General features: G+C 36.9%; 1 protein-coding gene across 4 annotated transcripts in view; it reads left to right on the plus strand.

Moving 5' to 3' along the window:
* The window catches only part of RIC8B (RIC8 guanine nucleotide exchange factor B), a 118,002-nt gene that overhangs the window by 58,991 nt on the left and 42,044 nt on the right, over positions 1-16,967 (plus strand). For all 4 annotated transcript variants that reach the window (XR_014326619.1, XM_082850842.1, XM_082850844.1 and 1 more), the window contains exons 5-7: positions 10,365-10,593; positions 11,344-11,439; positions 16,585-16,729. Coding sequence is in view for 3 of the 4 variants with exons in the window: in XM_082850842.1 (XP_082706968.1) it covers positions 10,365-10,593; positions 11,344-11,439; positions 16,585-16,729 (470 nt within the window). In the remaining variant the exon portion in view is untranslated. The remainder of the gene's footprint in view (positions 1-10,364; positions 10,594-11,343; positions 11,440-16,584; positions 16,730-16,967) is intronic.

Here is a 16,967-nt window from a genome sequence, read left to right on the forward strand (position 1 = left end):
GCTCTACAACAAACGCTAAAGGAACTTCCCTAAGTGGGAAACACAAGAGAAGAAAAGGACCTACAAAAACAAACCCAAAACAATTAAGAAAATGGTAACAGGAACATACATATCGATAATTACCTTAAACGTGAATGGATTAAATGCTCCAACCAAAAGACACAGGCTTGCTGAATGGTTACAAAAACAAGACCCATATATATGCTGTCTACAAGAGACCCACTTCAGACCTAGGGACACATGCAGACTGAAAGTGAGGGGATGGAAAAAGATATTCTGTGCAAATGGAAATCAAAAGAAAGCTGGAGTTGCAATACTCATATCAGATAAAATAGACTTTAAAATAAAGAATGTTACAAGAGACAAGGAAGGACACTACATAATGATCAAGGGATCAATCCAAGAAGAAGATATAACAATTATAAATATATATGCTCCCAACATAGGAGCACCTCAATATATAAGGCAACTGCTAACAGCTATAAAAGAGGAGATCGACAGTAACACAATAATAGTGGGGGACTTTAACACCTCACTTACACCAATGGACCGATTTTCCAAACAGAAAATTAATAAGGAAACACAACTTTAAGTGACACAATAGACCAGTTAGACTTAATTGATATTTGTAGGACATTCCATCCAAAAACAGCAGATTACACTTTCTTCTCAAGTGCACATGGAACATTCTCCATGATAGATCATATCTTGGGTCACAAATCAAGCCTCAGTAAATTTAAGAAAATTGGACTCATATCAAGCATCTTTTCTGATCACAATGCTATGAGATTAGAAATCAATTACAGTGAAAAAGACGTAAAAAACACAAACACATGGAGGCTAAACAATACGCTACTAAACAACCAAGAGATCACTGAAAAAATCAAAGAGGAAATCAGAAAATACCTAGAGACAAAGGACAATGAAAACACGACAATCCAAAACCTATGGTATGCAGCAAGAGCAGTTCTAACAGGGAAGTATATAGCAATAGACGCTTACCTCAAGCAACAAGAAAAATCTCCAATAAACAATCTAACCTTACATGTAAAGGAACTAGAGGAAGAAGAACAAACAAAACCCAAAGTTAGTAGAAGGAAGGAAATCATAAAGATCAGAGCAGCAATAAATGAAATAGAAACAAAACAGTAGCAAAGATCTATAGAAGTAAAAGCCAGTTCTTTGAGAAGATAAAATTGATAAACCATTAGCCAGACTCATCAAGAAAAAGAGGGAGAGGACTCAAATCAATAAAATTAGAAGTGAAAAAGGAGAAGTTACAACAGACACCGCAGAAATACCAAGCATCCTAGGGGACTACTACAAGCAACTCTATGCCAGTAAAATGGACAGCCTGGAAGAAATGGACAAATTCTTAGAAAGGTATAACCTTCCAAGACTGAACCAGAAAGAAATAGGAAATATGGACAGACCAATCACATGTAATGAAATTGAAACTGTGATTAAAAATCTTCCAACAAAGTCCAGGACCAGATGGCTTCACAGGTGAATTCTATCAAAAATTTAGAGGAGAGCTAACACCTATTCTTCTCAAACTCTTCCAAACAATTGCAGAGGAAGGAACACTCCCAAACTCATTCTATGAGGCCACCATCACCCTGATACCAAAACCAGACAAAGATACTACAAAGAAAGAAAATTACAGACCAGTATCACTGATGAATATTGATGCAGAAATCCTCAACAAAATACTAGCAAACAGAGTGTAACAGCACATTAAAAGGATCATACACCATGATCAAGTGGGATTTATCCCAGGGATGCAAGGATTCTTCAATATACACAAATCAATCAATGTGATACACCATATGAACAAATTGAAGAATAAAAACCATATGATCATCTGAATAGATGCAGAAAAAGCTTTTGACAAAATTCAACACCCATTTTTGATAAAAAGTCTCCTGAAAGTGGGCATAGAGGGAACCTACTTCAACATAATAAAGGCCATATATGACAAACCCACAGCAAACATCATTCTCAATGGTGAAAACCTGAAAGCATTTCCTCTAAGATCAGGAAAAAGACAAGGATGACCACTCTCACCACTGTTATTCAACATAGTTTTGGAAGTCCCAGCCATGGTAATCAGAGAAGAAAAAGAAGTAAAAAGAGTACGAATTGGAAAAGAAGAAGTAAAACTGTAACTGTTTGCAGATGAGATGATACTATACATAGAGAATACTATAGATGCCAGCAGAAAACTGCTAATCAATGAATTTGGTAAAGTTGCAGGATACAAAATTAATGCCCAGAAACCTCTTGCATTCCTATACACTAATGATGAAAAATCTGAGAGAGAAGTTAAGGAAACACTCCCATTTATCATTGCAACAAAAAGAATAAAATACCTAGGAATAAACCTACCTAAGGAGACAAAAGACCTGTATGCAGAAAACTATAAGACACTGATGAAAGAAAGTAAAGCTGATGATACAAACAGATGGAGAGATATACCATGTTCTTGGATTGGAAGAATCAATATTGTGAAAATGCCTATACTACCCAAAGCAATCCAGAGATTCAGTGCAATCCCTATCAAATTATAAATGGCATTTTTTACAGGACTAGAAAAAAAAATCCTAAAATTTGTATGGAGACACAGTAGACCCCGAATAGCCAAAGCAGTCCTGAGGGGAAAAAAACGGAGCTGGAGGAATGAGACTCCCTGACTTTAGACTATACTACAAAGCTACAGTAATCAAGACAATATGGTACTGGCACAAAACCAGAAATATAGATCAATGGAACAGGATAGAAAGCCCAGAGATAAACCCACACACCCAGCGATAAACCCACACACCTGTAGTCAATTAATCTATGACAAAGGAGGCAAGGATATACAATGGAGAAAAGACAGTCTCTTCAATAAGTGGTGCTGGGATAACTGGACAGCTACATGTAAAAGAATGAAATTAGAACATTCCTTAACACTATACACAAAAATAAACTCAAAATGGATTAGGGACCTAAATGTAAGACTGGACACTGTAAAACTCTTAGAGGAAAACAGAGGAAGAACACTCTCTGACATAAATCACAGCAAGATCTTCTTTGATCCACCTCCTAGAGTAATGGAAATAAAAGCAAACAAATGGGACCTAATGAAACTTACAAGCTTTTGCAAAGCAAAGGAAACCATAAGAGGAAAAGACAACCCTCAGAATGGGAGGAAATACTTGCAGACAAATCAATGGACAAAGGATTAATCTCCAAAATATATAAACAGCTCATGCAGCTCAATATCAAAAAAACAACCCAATCCAAAAATAGGCAGAAGACCTAAATAGACATTTCTCCAGAGAAGACATACAGATGGCCAAGAAGCACATGAAAATCTGCTCAACGTCACTAATTATTAGAGAAATGCAAATCAAAACTACAATGAGGTATCACCTCACACTGGTTAGAATGGGCATCATCAGACAATCTATAAACAACAAATGCTGGAGAGGGTGTGGAGGAAAGGGAACCCTCTTGCACTGTTGGGGGGGGGAATGTAAATTGATACAGCCACTATGGAGCACAGTATGGAGGTTTCTTAAAAAACTGAAAATAGAATTACCATATGACCCAGCAATCCCACTACTGGGCATATACCCAGAGAAAACCATAATTCAAAAAGACACATTCACCCCAATGTTCTTTGCAGCACTGTTTACAATAGCCAGGTCATGGAAGCAGCCTAAATGCCCATCGACAGACAAATGGAGAAAGAAGATGTGGTACATATATACAATGGAATATTACTCAGCCATAAAAAGGAACGAAATTGGGTCATTTGTAGAGATGTGGATGGACCTAGAGACTGTCATACAGAGTGAAGTAAGTCAGAAGGAGAAAAACAAGTATCGTATATTAACGCATATATGTGGAACCTAGAAAAATGGTACTGATGAACAGGTTTGTAGGGCAGAAACAGAGACACAGGTGTAGAGAACAAATAAATGTATGGATACCAAGGGGGGAAAGTGGTGGTGGTGGTGGTGTGATGAAATGGGAGGTTGGGATTAACATATATACACTAATAATGTATAAAATGGATAACTAATAAGAACCTGCTGTAGAAAAAAATAAATAAAATTGAAAAATTAAAAAAAAAATGTACTTACCTCCCTGCTTTTTTTTGTTGTTCTTTGTTTAAACCAATTCATTTTATCTCACATATTTAAGGGGACAGTTTAGTACCTAATGACACCTCATTACAGTGCTAAGCATAATGTCTGTTTTTTCTAGCTTTATTGAGACATAATTGACATATAACATTGTATACATTTAAGGTGTACAGTGTGTTGATTTGATACACATATTGCAAAATGTAAAATGTAAAAAAAGTAAGCATGTCTTACACATGGCAGACTTCTAATAAATGTTTGAAAATTGAACCATTTCATTTTGGTTTATATTTATTAACTGAGAACTTACTATGTGTTAGGCACTATGTTGAGCTCTAGAGGCAACGAAGGTGAATACAGTATAATCTTTGTTCTCCAGGGCTCACCAACTAGGGGGTAAAAGAGACTGCTAAGTGAATAAGTGCACTTGTTTTGATGAGTGTTGTGTTAGACATAAACAAGTTTATATAGGTATACAGAAAAAGGAGAGTTCGGAGAGATTGGGGAGAGGGTTTTTTTCTTTTTGTTATTAAAGCTCTTAGCTCTTTAACCTAATTCTCACTGTGAATAACAGTTATCTAGGTGAACAGATATTATCTGAACTATAGCTGAGTACCATGCTAGGTTCCTGAAGGATTCCACACCATAGTGCATAGTCTGGAGGAACATAGAGTATAAATGGGGAAACAAGACATGAATATTATGAAAAGTTAAATAACAATCAAGAAAAGAATAGAAGAGATGTCACAAGATAGTTTTTGCGTAGTTTCCCAGTAAATTAATTATCCAAATAATAATTGCTAATAGAATTCAGATAACATGCTCACTATGGTCTAGCATGATGAGGAAAGTCTTCCTCACTCATACTGTACCTGTTCTCCATCCTTATCCAGACCTCTGGTCCCCTGGTGATTCCTTTTTCTCCTACCTGTAAGCCTCCTTAAGGTTTCCTTTCTTCCCTCTCTATTCTAAAGCATTGGTTCATCATTTGGTTCATATCTCTCTACTCCCTAATTGTCCTGTCCTGCCAGTGTTCAAGCGCCTAACCCCAGATCTGTCAGACCACCTTCTTTCTCCAGTTCTAAACTCAAGCTGCTCTGTCCTGTAGGAAAGTTTTACCTAACCTGACAGACTGGTCCATCCTTTCCACTGCACGCAGAGTTGTTTTTCAAAAAGTAACTCTGCTTAGAATTCTCTTGTGGCTCCCCTCTGTCTTTATGATTAAGAGCAAACTTATTTTGTCACTATGCATTTATTAATGATCCGCAAATGCATCTGGGAAATTTGTTTTTCTGGCTTCTGCACCTACTGCTTTGCCAGCACAACTCTGGTTTAAGGTCATCAGTAACCCATTTGGCCATAACATGTATCTCATCATGGCAATCCCCTTTATAATCCCCCTTCCCCACTCTACACACTCATACACACACTTTTTTTGTCTTATGCCTACTAAGGCCCTGTTCTTTAGAGGCCTTGTCCTTTGCTTTAGACTTAGGAACCTGTTTTCATTTCCCCACAGATACCATATTCTCTCATTCTTCCAGATATTTGCTGTTCCCTCCTATAGTATAGTATGTCTCCTGTTCAAAAGCTCCTTAATAGCTGCCATTTACTATGTACCAGGCAGAGTGCTTTGCATGCCTTTTTTCATTTAATCCTCACATCAACCTGATGGGATAAATCTATTTCCCTTTACTTTAGAATTAAGGACACCAAGGCCTAGAATAGGTCATGTAATTTGCCCAAGGCACACATTTCTAGGAGGCAACTTAGAATTCAACCCATTGCTCTACAAATTATGTTATGCTGTCTTCTCTTAGGAAAAGGAGCATATTTTATTTATTTTGGTATACTTAGCATCTAGTACAAGGCATAGTAAATATTTGTTGAGAATAAAGTGAGACTTGAGCTAATCTTAAAGAATGAGACCATTCTAAACAGGAGAAAACATGGACAAATACAGAAATGAGACTATGTCTACAGCATACTTAGAGAACAATGACCAGGTCCCTATGGGTTAACACTTTGCCACCTGGATTTGCTGTTTCAGTCTTCTTTTGCCCTTTGCAGTAAACCTCCTCTAGGTATCGACTATCTGATTCTTCTACTATTCTCTCTTGAATCTAGTGTACTCAGGTTTTAGTCCCACTACACCAGAATGGCTATTATTAAGGTCACTTCTGTGTTTCTAAATCCAGTCACTTGATCTGTCCACATCATTTGACCACATGTGATCACTCCATTCTTACTGATATACTTTCTTCCAGGATACCATCCTATCTTGGTTTCCCTCCTACCTCACTAGTTGTAATTTCTTCCTCTCCCACTCAGCCTCTGGATGGTAGAGTGCCCCAGGCCTATCTCTCATAGTCTGTCAATCCACACTCACTCCTTTACTGATCTAATCCAGTCTTGGTCTTTAAATACCATCTACATGCTAATGACTCCTCAGTTTATATCTCTAGTCCAGATCTCCCTCCCTGATCTCCCTGACTCTTACAGTTAACTTCCTGTTAACATCTCCATTTGGAAGTATAACAGACATTCCAAACTTAACATATCCAAGATTACACTCTTACTCTTCCCCTAAAATGTTGCTTCTCCTGCAGTGTTTCCCATTTCAATTTATGGTAACTCTAGCTTTCCACTTGCTAAGGCTAGAACCTTGGATTCTCACACCCCACAACTAGCCTATCAGGAAATCTTCAAAATGTATCCAGATCTGACCACTGCACTGTTACCACCGTGTTCATTCACCTGAGTTATTATAATAACACCCTAACTGGTTGGCCTTCCTCACCTTTGACATCCTACTAGTTGTTCTCAACACAGTAGCCAGAGTGATCCTTTTAACATAAGGATAGAGTATATTACTATGCCAAGCCCTGTAGTGGTTCCCCATTTCATTCAGGATAAAAACTAAAGTAATAATAGCCTGTAAAACCAATCTGGCCCCCTGTTACCCAGCTGAGCTCCTGTCCCACTCCTCGCCCTGTGTGTGGTGGTTCAGCCACACCAACTTCATTGCAGTTCTTCATACATGCCACTACTCCTGCCCTGGGGCCTTTGCTCCTGCCCTTCTTCCTGGAACGCCCTTTCCGTATGTAGTCACAGGGCTCACTCCCTAACTTCCTTTAAGTCTTTGCTTAAATGACACCATCTCAGTGAGGTTGTTCAGACTACCCTATTCAAAATTACAACTCACATGTCCTGTTTACCTCCTGAATTTTACCCTCAGACCATTTATCACCTTCTGTTCAATTAACTTCTTTTGTTTACTTTTTTTTTTTTTTTTTTTTTGCGGTACGCGTGGGCCTCTCACTGTTGTGGCCTCTCCTGTTGCGGGACGCGCAGGCTCAGCGGCCATGGCTCACGGGCCCAGCCGCTCTGCGGCATGTGGGATCTTCCCGGACCGGGGCACGAACCCGTGTCCTCTGCATCGGCAGGCGGACGCTCAACCACTGCGCCGTCGGGGAAGCCCTGTTTGTTTACTTTTAATTGACTGTTCTCTACATGCTAGAAAATAAGCTCCAGAAGGGCAGGGATTTATTTCTATTTTCTTCGTAATACCTGCCTAAAAAATTCCTGGCATAAGTAATCAATAAATAATTACTGAACTGAGTTAGACTAAAGTAAACTTAGGTATTTACATGTGAAAATCTTTTGGAGATCTTGAGGTTCATTTAAGTAGATTTTCCAGCCATGAAAAACGATATGTGAGCCCCAAATGTAAAGAAGATACATTTGACCAGGAAAGTTTGCCAACAGCTGTAGGTCTGGTTGTACTGTTATCATGCTCCTTAGTGTCATCTGGTATTAAATTGTTTAGCCCCTCGATTGATACAGGCCTGGATTTTAGGTTGCCTTCCTTCTCCCACAGCTATCAAGGCTTTAATCAGAGCATTAAGGAGCTCTAAATAGGCCCTGCTTTTGAATCTGCATATCAGGAGGGGTCTGGGAGTATGAGTGGGAGGATGTCATGTCCCAGTGATTAATGATCTCGAGGAAGCTGAAAAGGGGAGAGTAATATACACAGTACTTCTACCCCCTGGAGTAGGAATGCAAACACCATTGTGCAGATCTGTGCATAGTCACTGACTTCCTGGTAGCTGGAGAATTTCATACACTCTTCTACCACAAATAAAACTGTCAGAGAAGTGACAGCTCAAAAAGCTGGCTTTCCTTACTTAAAAAGAATAGCTCAAACACAGTGAGCCAGAAAATTAATTTTGTAGTTGTTTGGGAACCCAGTTGTTTAATAAGAAACGAGAAAATGGGAACTTTTCTTGAAAAGCCTAAAACCTCCAAATATTTGTTGAATCAAACTCTACATTTGGTTTCTTAAATTTACGAAATTCCTGGAAACTGCTTATTTTAAATGAATTTAAAGGGAAGCATTCCTTTGTAATGAAATGCATTGCCTTAAACTTTTCAGTGTGGTCTCTATGGTAGATTCAGAGAATCATACTACTGGTGGACTCCAGCCTATTGCTCTAGGTGTTGAAAAAAACCTAACATTTCAAAGTGGCTTTTACAGTTTTAGAAAGTAATTCTAAGGTAGAGTTCTATTTTTTTTTCTTTTAACCCCAGTGAATCTATGATATTTAATAACAGTTTCCAAATGCTTAAGTCAGAAGTGCAGTATATTTATCTATAGATAAGGAACTACAGATGTTTGCAAAAATTTTAAAAGGAAAGTTTGAGGGAAAAGCATCGTATTTCAGCCAATTGCAATTATTTACAAATAATCAAAATTAGAAACATTGTTGAATAGTAGTAGTAGTAATAGCAGCAGCAGCAGCAGTAGTAGATTCTTAGTGGGGACAACCAAATAACTTGTATTTTACCAGGAACCTTTCATTTATAGGACTTGTTAAATTATTTTTGTTCTTGGTTCTGATTTTTTGGTGCCGTTTACATTACCAGTTATTGTTCTCCATTGTCTACTTTTTCAACTTTGAGTTCTTATGAATTTTTTTTCCCGTAATATAAAAAGAAAAAAAAGAAATATTCATTCTTGGGGAAATGCAGCCACACTTCAGGGTAAAGGAGAGAAAATATTTTGTATTTTATTTCTGTTTTGTTGTTGTTTATTTTGTTTTATATTTGAGGGTGTCACTATAATCTAAATTAAAAGGAACTACTATGGGCTAAATTAAGACAGCATCAGTTAGATTAAGCCCTGAATTTGGTTTCCAAGTGGTTAGACTTTTAAATTGTATTTGCAAGAGTTTATTTTTAGTCAGGATGCAGTTATTTTTAGATCTGCTTCTCTGTCACTAGGAAATGTAATGCCTGTCTCTCCATTGTTGTTTATCAGGAAGTTCTGAGGCACAGGCTTTTAAGATCCACTTAGCACAGAACACCACCTCTCCTTTTAGAAGAAAAAATATGAAATAATCATGAAGGAAAATATATGAATTGAGAGCATGTCTAATTTTTAAATTGTTAGTGTCAAACACTAACAATTTTAATTTTAATCTCTTATACACTGAGCAATGAATGGAACAAGATTTTTAGGGAAAAAAAATACAAGGTTTGGGTTCCCCCTACTGGTGTGCATCCCAGGCTCATTATTTCATTAATACATAGAAAGAAAGGCCTAGGGGGATAGAGATTTGAAGTAGCTATGTTGGCCTCTTTTAAAGAAATCTGGGGAGGAGAGGAGAAAAAGCACCATTTACCATTTTCTGCAAATGTCTTATGAAATAAGGGATGATCTAAAAATTGTATTTCTGTATCTAGAAAGGACAAAATTTAATCCTACAATATTTGGTTTTTAATGTTGTTGCCTCTGTGATAAGCTGCTTATATACAGTGTTCCTCAAATGCTTTATGTTGTAATCTAAGGAATAATAAGACATCAGTGAATCCACAAAAGGATTTAAAATCCCAAGGAAAAACTGCAAATCTAGTATTGTATCATAATAAAATTAAAGAGCTAGTGTTAAAGCTCACTAATTCCTATTTTAGCATTTCAGAAAGTGACATGACATCATATGATTGTGTGTCCATTTAACATCTGTTCTTTCTAATTTGTCATGTGCGTATTTGAAACAGTTCTCTTTATTTTCTGTTAGTCAGTAAATGCCAAATAATATTAAAGGCTCATTTTGAAAAAGAAGAATTTTAATTGACTCCTAAAAGTCACTTCTGAACTTATTATGTTTGTGTTTTAAAGGACTAGTCAGTCAAATTAAAATATTGTCTTTTTAAATTGCTTTTCAGCAATGCAGTCAACCTTTTAAGCAATGTTCCAGTTTCTTGTTTGGATGTTCTCATTTGTCCATTAACCCATGAAGAAACAGCCCCAGAAGCAACGACGCTAGATGAACTGCCCAGTGATAAAACAGCTGAGAAAGAAACAGTTTTGAAAAATAATACCATGGTATACAATGGTATGAATATGGAGGCCATTCATGTTTTACTTAGTTTTATGGAGAAGAGAATAGACAAGGTAAGACTGATAAAATTGAGAAGATGCTTCTAAAGAATGTAATTGTACACACATACAGGCATCACAGGATGTGATTTTTGAATCTAAGCTTTTTTTTTATAGCTGACATCTTGAACAATTATTTATACTCCAGAACGCATTTTACTGTAGTAAATGATAAATTGCTGAAACCAAGTGAATTTATTTGTTTAAAGCTGAAAATTGTGTTGATGCGACACCAAAATTGTGACTAGTGCCTGAAAACAAAGGAAAAAGTAATTACTTTTCTATGTAGGTATTTTGTAAGTTCTAGAAGTAAAAATATCTCCCCCCCAAAACTTGATGATAACTACTTTCCATAACACCTAAAAGACATCTTTAAAAGAAATTTGTCAACTTTCCATTTGTTGTAAGCTGCTTATTTTCTCTTTTCTGTCACTTGCTTTGTCGAGTATCTGTATTAAAAGGCAGCAAGTTAGGATGGGTTGGTCATCAAAACCTTCGCCTTGTTTAAGCCCATTTGCTGAGCCAGTGAGGACCCTAAAAAATGTAGAAAAATCCAGGAAGGATAAAAATGGGCATTAGTAAACATGAAGATAACTAATGAAATGGAAATATTTTTAGGAAAATAATTTTTAAAATAGTTTGTACAGCTTTGGTAACATAAAGGTGTCTCCCTCTCAAAAAAAGAGTATTAATATACTCAGTTATATGAAGAAAAGTAAACTGTTAGAAACTAAACTAATGCAGCATGTATGGTTTTCTTTGTAGGGAAGCAGCTATAGAGAGGGTCTAACTCCAGTTCTCAGCTTATTAACAGAATGTTCCCGAGCCCATCGAAACATCAGAAAATTTCTCAAAGATCAGGTAACTGTTTAATGCATATTAACATCTCAAAGTTAATCTTATATGTGTTTTCTTAACATAAAATTAATGAGTCAAATTCTATCACAGTCATTTTCTTTCAGAATGTCAGAAACTCAAAAAAGTTAGTGTTAAATCTTTGAAATCTTCCTAATCCAGAAATAAGTGACCCGGTCTATTTTTTTGAGTCATTCATTCATTTACTCAACAAATATTTATTGAGATCTGTGTGCTGTATTCTAAGCATTGAAATACAAATGAAGTCTTTGCTTTGTGGAGTTTCCCTTATTGTAGGAGGACAAAAAGTAAATAAATATATGATACAATGGCAAGTAGTGATAACTGTTCGGAAGAAAGATACAGGGGAAGGGAAAACTTAAGGGAATAAGGAAGAACCTCTCTGAGGAAATGACATTTGAGCAGAAACTTGGATAAGTAAGGAAAGGATCTTTGAGAATATCTGGAAGTGGATATTCTCTGAGAATAGTTCTGAGAATATTCTGGAAGAGGAATGTACCAGACAGAACGAATTCAAACTCCCTGGATGAGAGGATGCTTTGGTATGCTTAAGGAAAAGCAAGAAGGCTGGAGAACATTGTGCGAGGGGGAGAGTGGTAGATGAAGTAAAAGAGGTAAGCAAGAACCAAATAATGTAAGGTTGTACAGGAATTTTGATTTTCTTCTAAGTGAGAAGGGAAAGCATTGGACTGTTCTGAGAAGGGACGTGATGTGACCTCATTTATATTTAAAGATATTCTGGCTACTATATATAAGATAGACTAAAGGAGTGTGAGTAGATGTGAGGAGACCAGCCCAAAAGAGAGCTGATGATGAAGGTTCAGAGTAAGATGGTAGTAGTTGGAGTTCATGGTAAGAAGTCATCTTTCTACCTCTGCATCTACTGTCTGTCTGCATCTATCTGTACCCCCATGTCCTATGTCTCCCCGCTCTATCACAAGGGATGAATTGTCCCTGCTTCCTTCTGTGGCCAGCCTCTGCACTCATATCCTGGATACCTTTCCCTCTCACCTCAAGAACTTTGCTCCTGCATTTACTCCCTCTCTTTCTTCTTATTTTAATCTTTTTTTTTTTTTTAATGTACTGGATCATTTTTGTCTGCACCCAAACACATCTTCCATCTTAAAAGCAGAAAAACCTTCCCTTAATCCCACTTCTCAAGCTGCCTCTCCATTTCTCTTCTCTTCTTTATGCAGTGTTCCTCAGGAGAGTTTTCTGTGCTCACCCACTCTCTTCCTTTTACTCATTTTGATTCTCTTCTGAACCCACTGTAATTAGGTTTTCATGCTTTTCACTCTACTACAAAGGTGTTTGTCAAACATCATCAACCCGATATTGCCAAATCTAATAGTTCTCAAATCTTTTTTTTATTCCCCGGTAACATTTTGATGTAATTAAGTATTCTCTCCTACTTGAAGTACCTTCTTCACTTGGTGTCTAGGACACAACAGGGAACTTCTTCTTTGCAGTGTTTGAGCTCCCCAAGGCAATATTATCTTTGTCTCCATTTCTACTCTCTTTTTGGTCTCATTCAACAGCCATGGTTTTGAAAGTCATCTATTCACTGATGACTCGCAAATTTCTGTCTCTACCCTTGACCTGTCCCCTAAGCTCCAGACTTATATAACATACTGCCTACTCATCTCCTCCCCTTGGATGTGTAGTAGGTATCTTAAGTTAACGTATCCCAAACTAATCTCTTGATTTCCCATCCCTCCCCACCCTGTCTTCCCCTTCTTTCCTCATTCACTACATGGTACCACCATTCACCCCATTGTTCACTTATTGCCATATAGAATTTCTCTTAATAAATTAACTAGGTTCATTTTCCCCCATATGTTTATGGTCAAGATTTAATAAGCACTTTACTGTGTGTAGAGCACATTAATAGATATTGCTGATAAGGAGAAATTAGAAAGTAGGGACTCTTATCTTTGAAGAATTTATAGTCTATTGGAAGACTAGCTACCATCAAAGCATGAATAATCATTTAAGCAAAATAGATTAGTTAATTGATGAGTTAAGGTCATTTCCAAGTTTGATTATTTTAAGACATTCTATCATGACTAGGAGGACTTGGTGGAGAATAATAAATGAAAATACTTTGTGTTCTATATTTTAGCTTTTTCACAGAGGAGATCCACGTTCAACTAAACTGTTTAGATTTTGCCATCTCTAACCAGGATAGCCCCCCTAAAATCTGTTTGTTAAACAGATTATTTATATGAAGGTCTTGGACTATACATTATGTAGATACAAAAGATTGTGAGACCCACTCCTTATCCTCAAAGAAATACTACAGTACAGATAAAGAAGGAGACATGACAAGTAGAAGATAACTAAAGAAAGATACAAGGCACAATACAGAAATCCACTTTCTTTCTGAGGAAGATGCACTATAGACTATGAGGATCAAGAAGGGCAGAACTTAAAGTAACAGATGATTAACTTTGATAATAGTGTAAATGGAACCATGGCTAATTAATTATTGTGCCCCATAGTTAATTCCTGATTAAATCCAAGTCGTGCATACCCAAAGTAAATTGGTCTTGAGTATTCAGTATTTGGGCAGGTAGAAAGAGAACAGATGGTAGAAATTACTGATTCAGGTTGGATTCATCTGGAGAGGCTAATAGAAGAGATGAAGATGCTATGGATTTGAAAGAGGAACTGGACAAGGTTTCTCAAAGAAAAGAAAAAATTTAATGGAGGGTAGTATTTGGGGGGAAATAGAAATGCTCCATACATATGCAGTTAGGGCATGATATGTAACAATGAAGACTATAAAATTTCACTTCAAAAACTTGTTAAGGAACCCAAAACATAGCTAAGAAAATTTTTGTGTGATAACCTTTATTAACAGATACTATACTCTGGAACTGTAGGTACATACCACATGAAATCATTTGTTACATGTCTCATTCCTCTAGAAATGGGAGATAATCACAAAGAGCATTTTGCTCTATCCTACCAGAGATATTGAAACACGGATTCTATAAACACTTTGGGTAGATTACTCAGTTTTCTGAGATTTAGTTTCCGGGTTTTTTTCACAGCTGTATCTCCAGGGCCTCCAGTACCTCCTGATACATGGTAGGTACTCCGTATAGAAAGAGATAAGGAAGGAAGGAAGTCAGCTGAATGGATTAAATAAAAAATAATATACACATAAAGAGTCTGGTATAGTAAATTATAATTTGACTTTGTGTCTATCTTCATTTTCTAGCATAGTGCCTAGCTTATAGAAGGCACTTTTAAAAAGTTACTTGAATTAATTCATTCTTCCTTCAATCATCAAATATTTATCGAAACCTGTAATATGCCAGGCACTGAGAGCAGTACACAAAAGAGAAAGAAATCCCTGCCCCCATGGAACTGACTTGTGGAAGAAGGCAGACAATAAAGAAAGAAATATATACTGTGTTAGGTGGTGATAAGTGCTGTGAGGAAGATTAAAGCAGAGGGAGGGGGATTAAAAAAAGAGAATGCTGAAGGTTAATTATATAGGGTGGTCAGGGAATGTCTTCCTATAAATAACATTTGAACAGAGACCTGAAGAAAGTAAGGGAATGAGCCAAGCCAGTTTCCACAAAAAGAGTTTCTGGGCAGAGGGAACAGCAAATGCAAAGACCATGAGTAGGAAAGTGCTCGGTGAGTATAAAGAGTTCCATGGAGGTTTGTGAGACTATAGCAGTGTAAGCAAGGAATATAATAGAAATTAAGTCAGAAAAGAAGCAGGAAGCCACATTATGTGAAACTTAAGGAATTTGGAAGGACCTCATCTTTTACTATGAGTGAGATGAGAAGCCATGGGAACTGGAGGACTTTGTGAAGAGGAGTGACATGATCTGACTTTCAAAGGATCATCCTAGCTGCTATGTAATAGATCATAGAAGGACCAGGATGGAAGCAGGGATGACTTAGGAGACTGTGGTAATAGTTCAGATGAGAAATATTGGTAGCTTGAATTTGGTAATACTAGAGGAGATAGTGAGAAGTTGTTGGGTTATGGATATAATTCAAAGGTAGAGCCAGAATAATTTGCTGATGGATTGGATGTGGGATGTGAAAGAGAGGAATCAAGGCTGTTTCCAAGGTGTTTGCAGTAAACAGTTGGAAGAACAGACTTGCTATTTAATGAGATGGAAAACTGTAGAAGGAACAGCTTTGTTGGGAGCTTCAATATTCTGCTTAGGACATGCTAAATTTGAGAAGCCTATAAAAGTCTGGAGGTCATGGAAGAAATCAAGATAGACATATACTTTAGGGAGTTATCAGTAAATAGAGACCATACAAAGCTGTAAAACTGGATGAGATCACCAATAGAGAGTGAAAATAGTAAAGAAATGTTGCCCAAGAACTTAACCCTTGAATATTCCAGCACTTAAACACAAAAGGATAAAAGAGAACTGGCACAGAGGCTAAGATGAAGCAACCAGTGTGGAGAACCAAAAGAGGAGGGGTCTGGGTGGATGCATGGATGGGTGAGTGAGTGAGCAAACAAACAGATAAACCAAGCAAGTTATGTAATTCCTCTGAGGATCAGTCTATAAAATAGGGGTGATAGTGATGTTACTACCTCCTTTGCAAGGTTCCTGTGAGGGTTGATTATAGAGAATGTATGCATATCATCTATTACAGCAACTAGCACATAAGAAGTACTCAATAATTAATAACCATTTTATTATAAAATAAAACAACTAGAAAACGTATGTACAGGGTTTTTGGTATTTTTTAGTAAACAATGAAAATGCTGCAGGAATTAAAAGAAGGGAAAAATCAATATGAGTCAGGGTATTAAGGAAGAAAGAGAAATTTGACCCAGACTTTAACATGGATTTTGATAGAGGCAGCAGGGGCATTCCAGGTGCTGAGATGAGTAAAAACTCAGGAATGGGTTTGAATATATCATGGTGGTACGGTGAAGAGATGTTTCACTTCAAATGAAATTTCATTACAGGCATGAAATTATTTGAGGTTTGTTTTTTGTTTAGCTTTATTCTATTTGGAAGCAAACCTATTTAGTTTTTAATGTTTTTTCTACTCTTAAAAAACTAAGCTCGGTTGGTACCATTCACGCTTACTCTAATACTTAAACGATTGATGATGGTTTTGCATTTGTGCCATTAGGTTTTACCACCATTGAGGGATGTGACAAATCGACCTGAAGTTGGCTCAACTGTGAGAAATAAGCTGGTGCGCCTCATGACACATGTTGACCTGGGAGTCAAGCAAATTGCTGCTGAATTCCTTTTTGTCCTTTGCAAAGAGAGAGGTAGGTTAAACTCTATTTGCCCTCTACTTTTTCATCTTTCTGAGGGAATTTGAGAAATGTTTCTGTTATTAGTGGCCATCTCATTCCACTCTTTTCAGAGCTTATTCTCTTATGTGTTCCATTAGAGGGCTTGAGCAGATAATAAAAAGTAATAATTTAAAAACATTTTCTATATGCCTCTGAATTCATTGAGACATGCAGGCAGATACACTACCAAACACACTCACGTTTAAACTTT

The sequence above is a fragment of the Leucopleurus acutus genome, assembly GCF_964270905.1.
Source record: "Leucopleurus acutus genome assembly, chromosome: 11".
Classification (NCBI taxonomy): domain Eukaryota; kingdom Metazoa; phylum Chordata; class Mammalia; order Artiodactyla; family Delphinidae; genus Leucopleurus; species Leucopleurus acutus.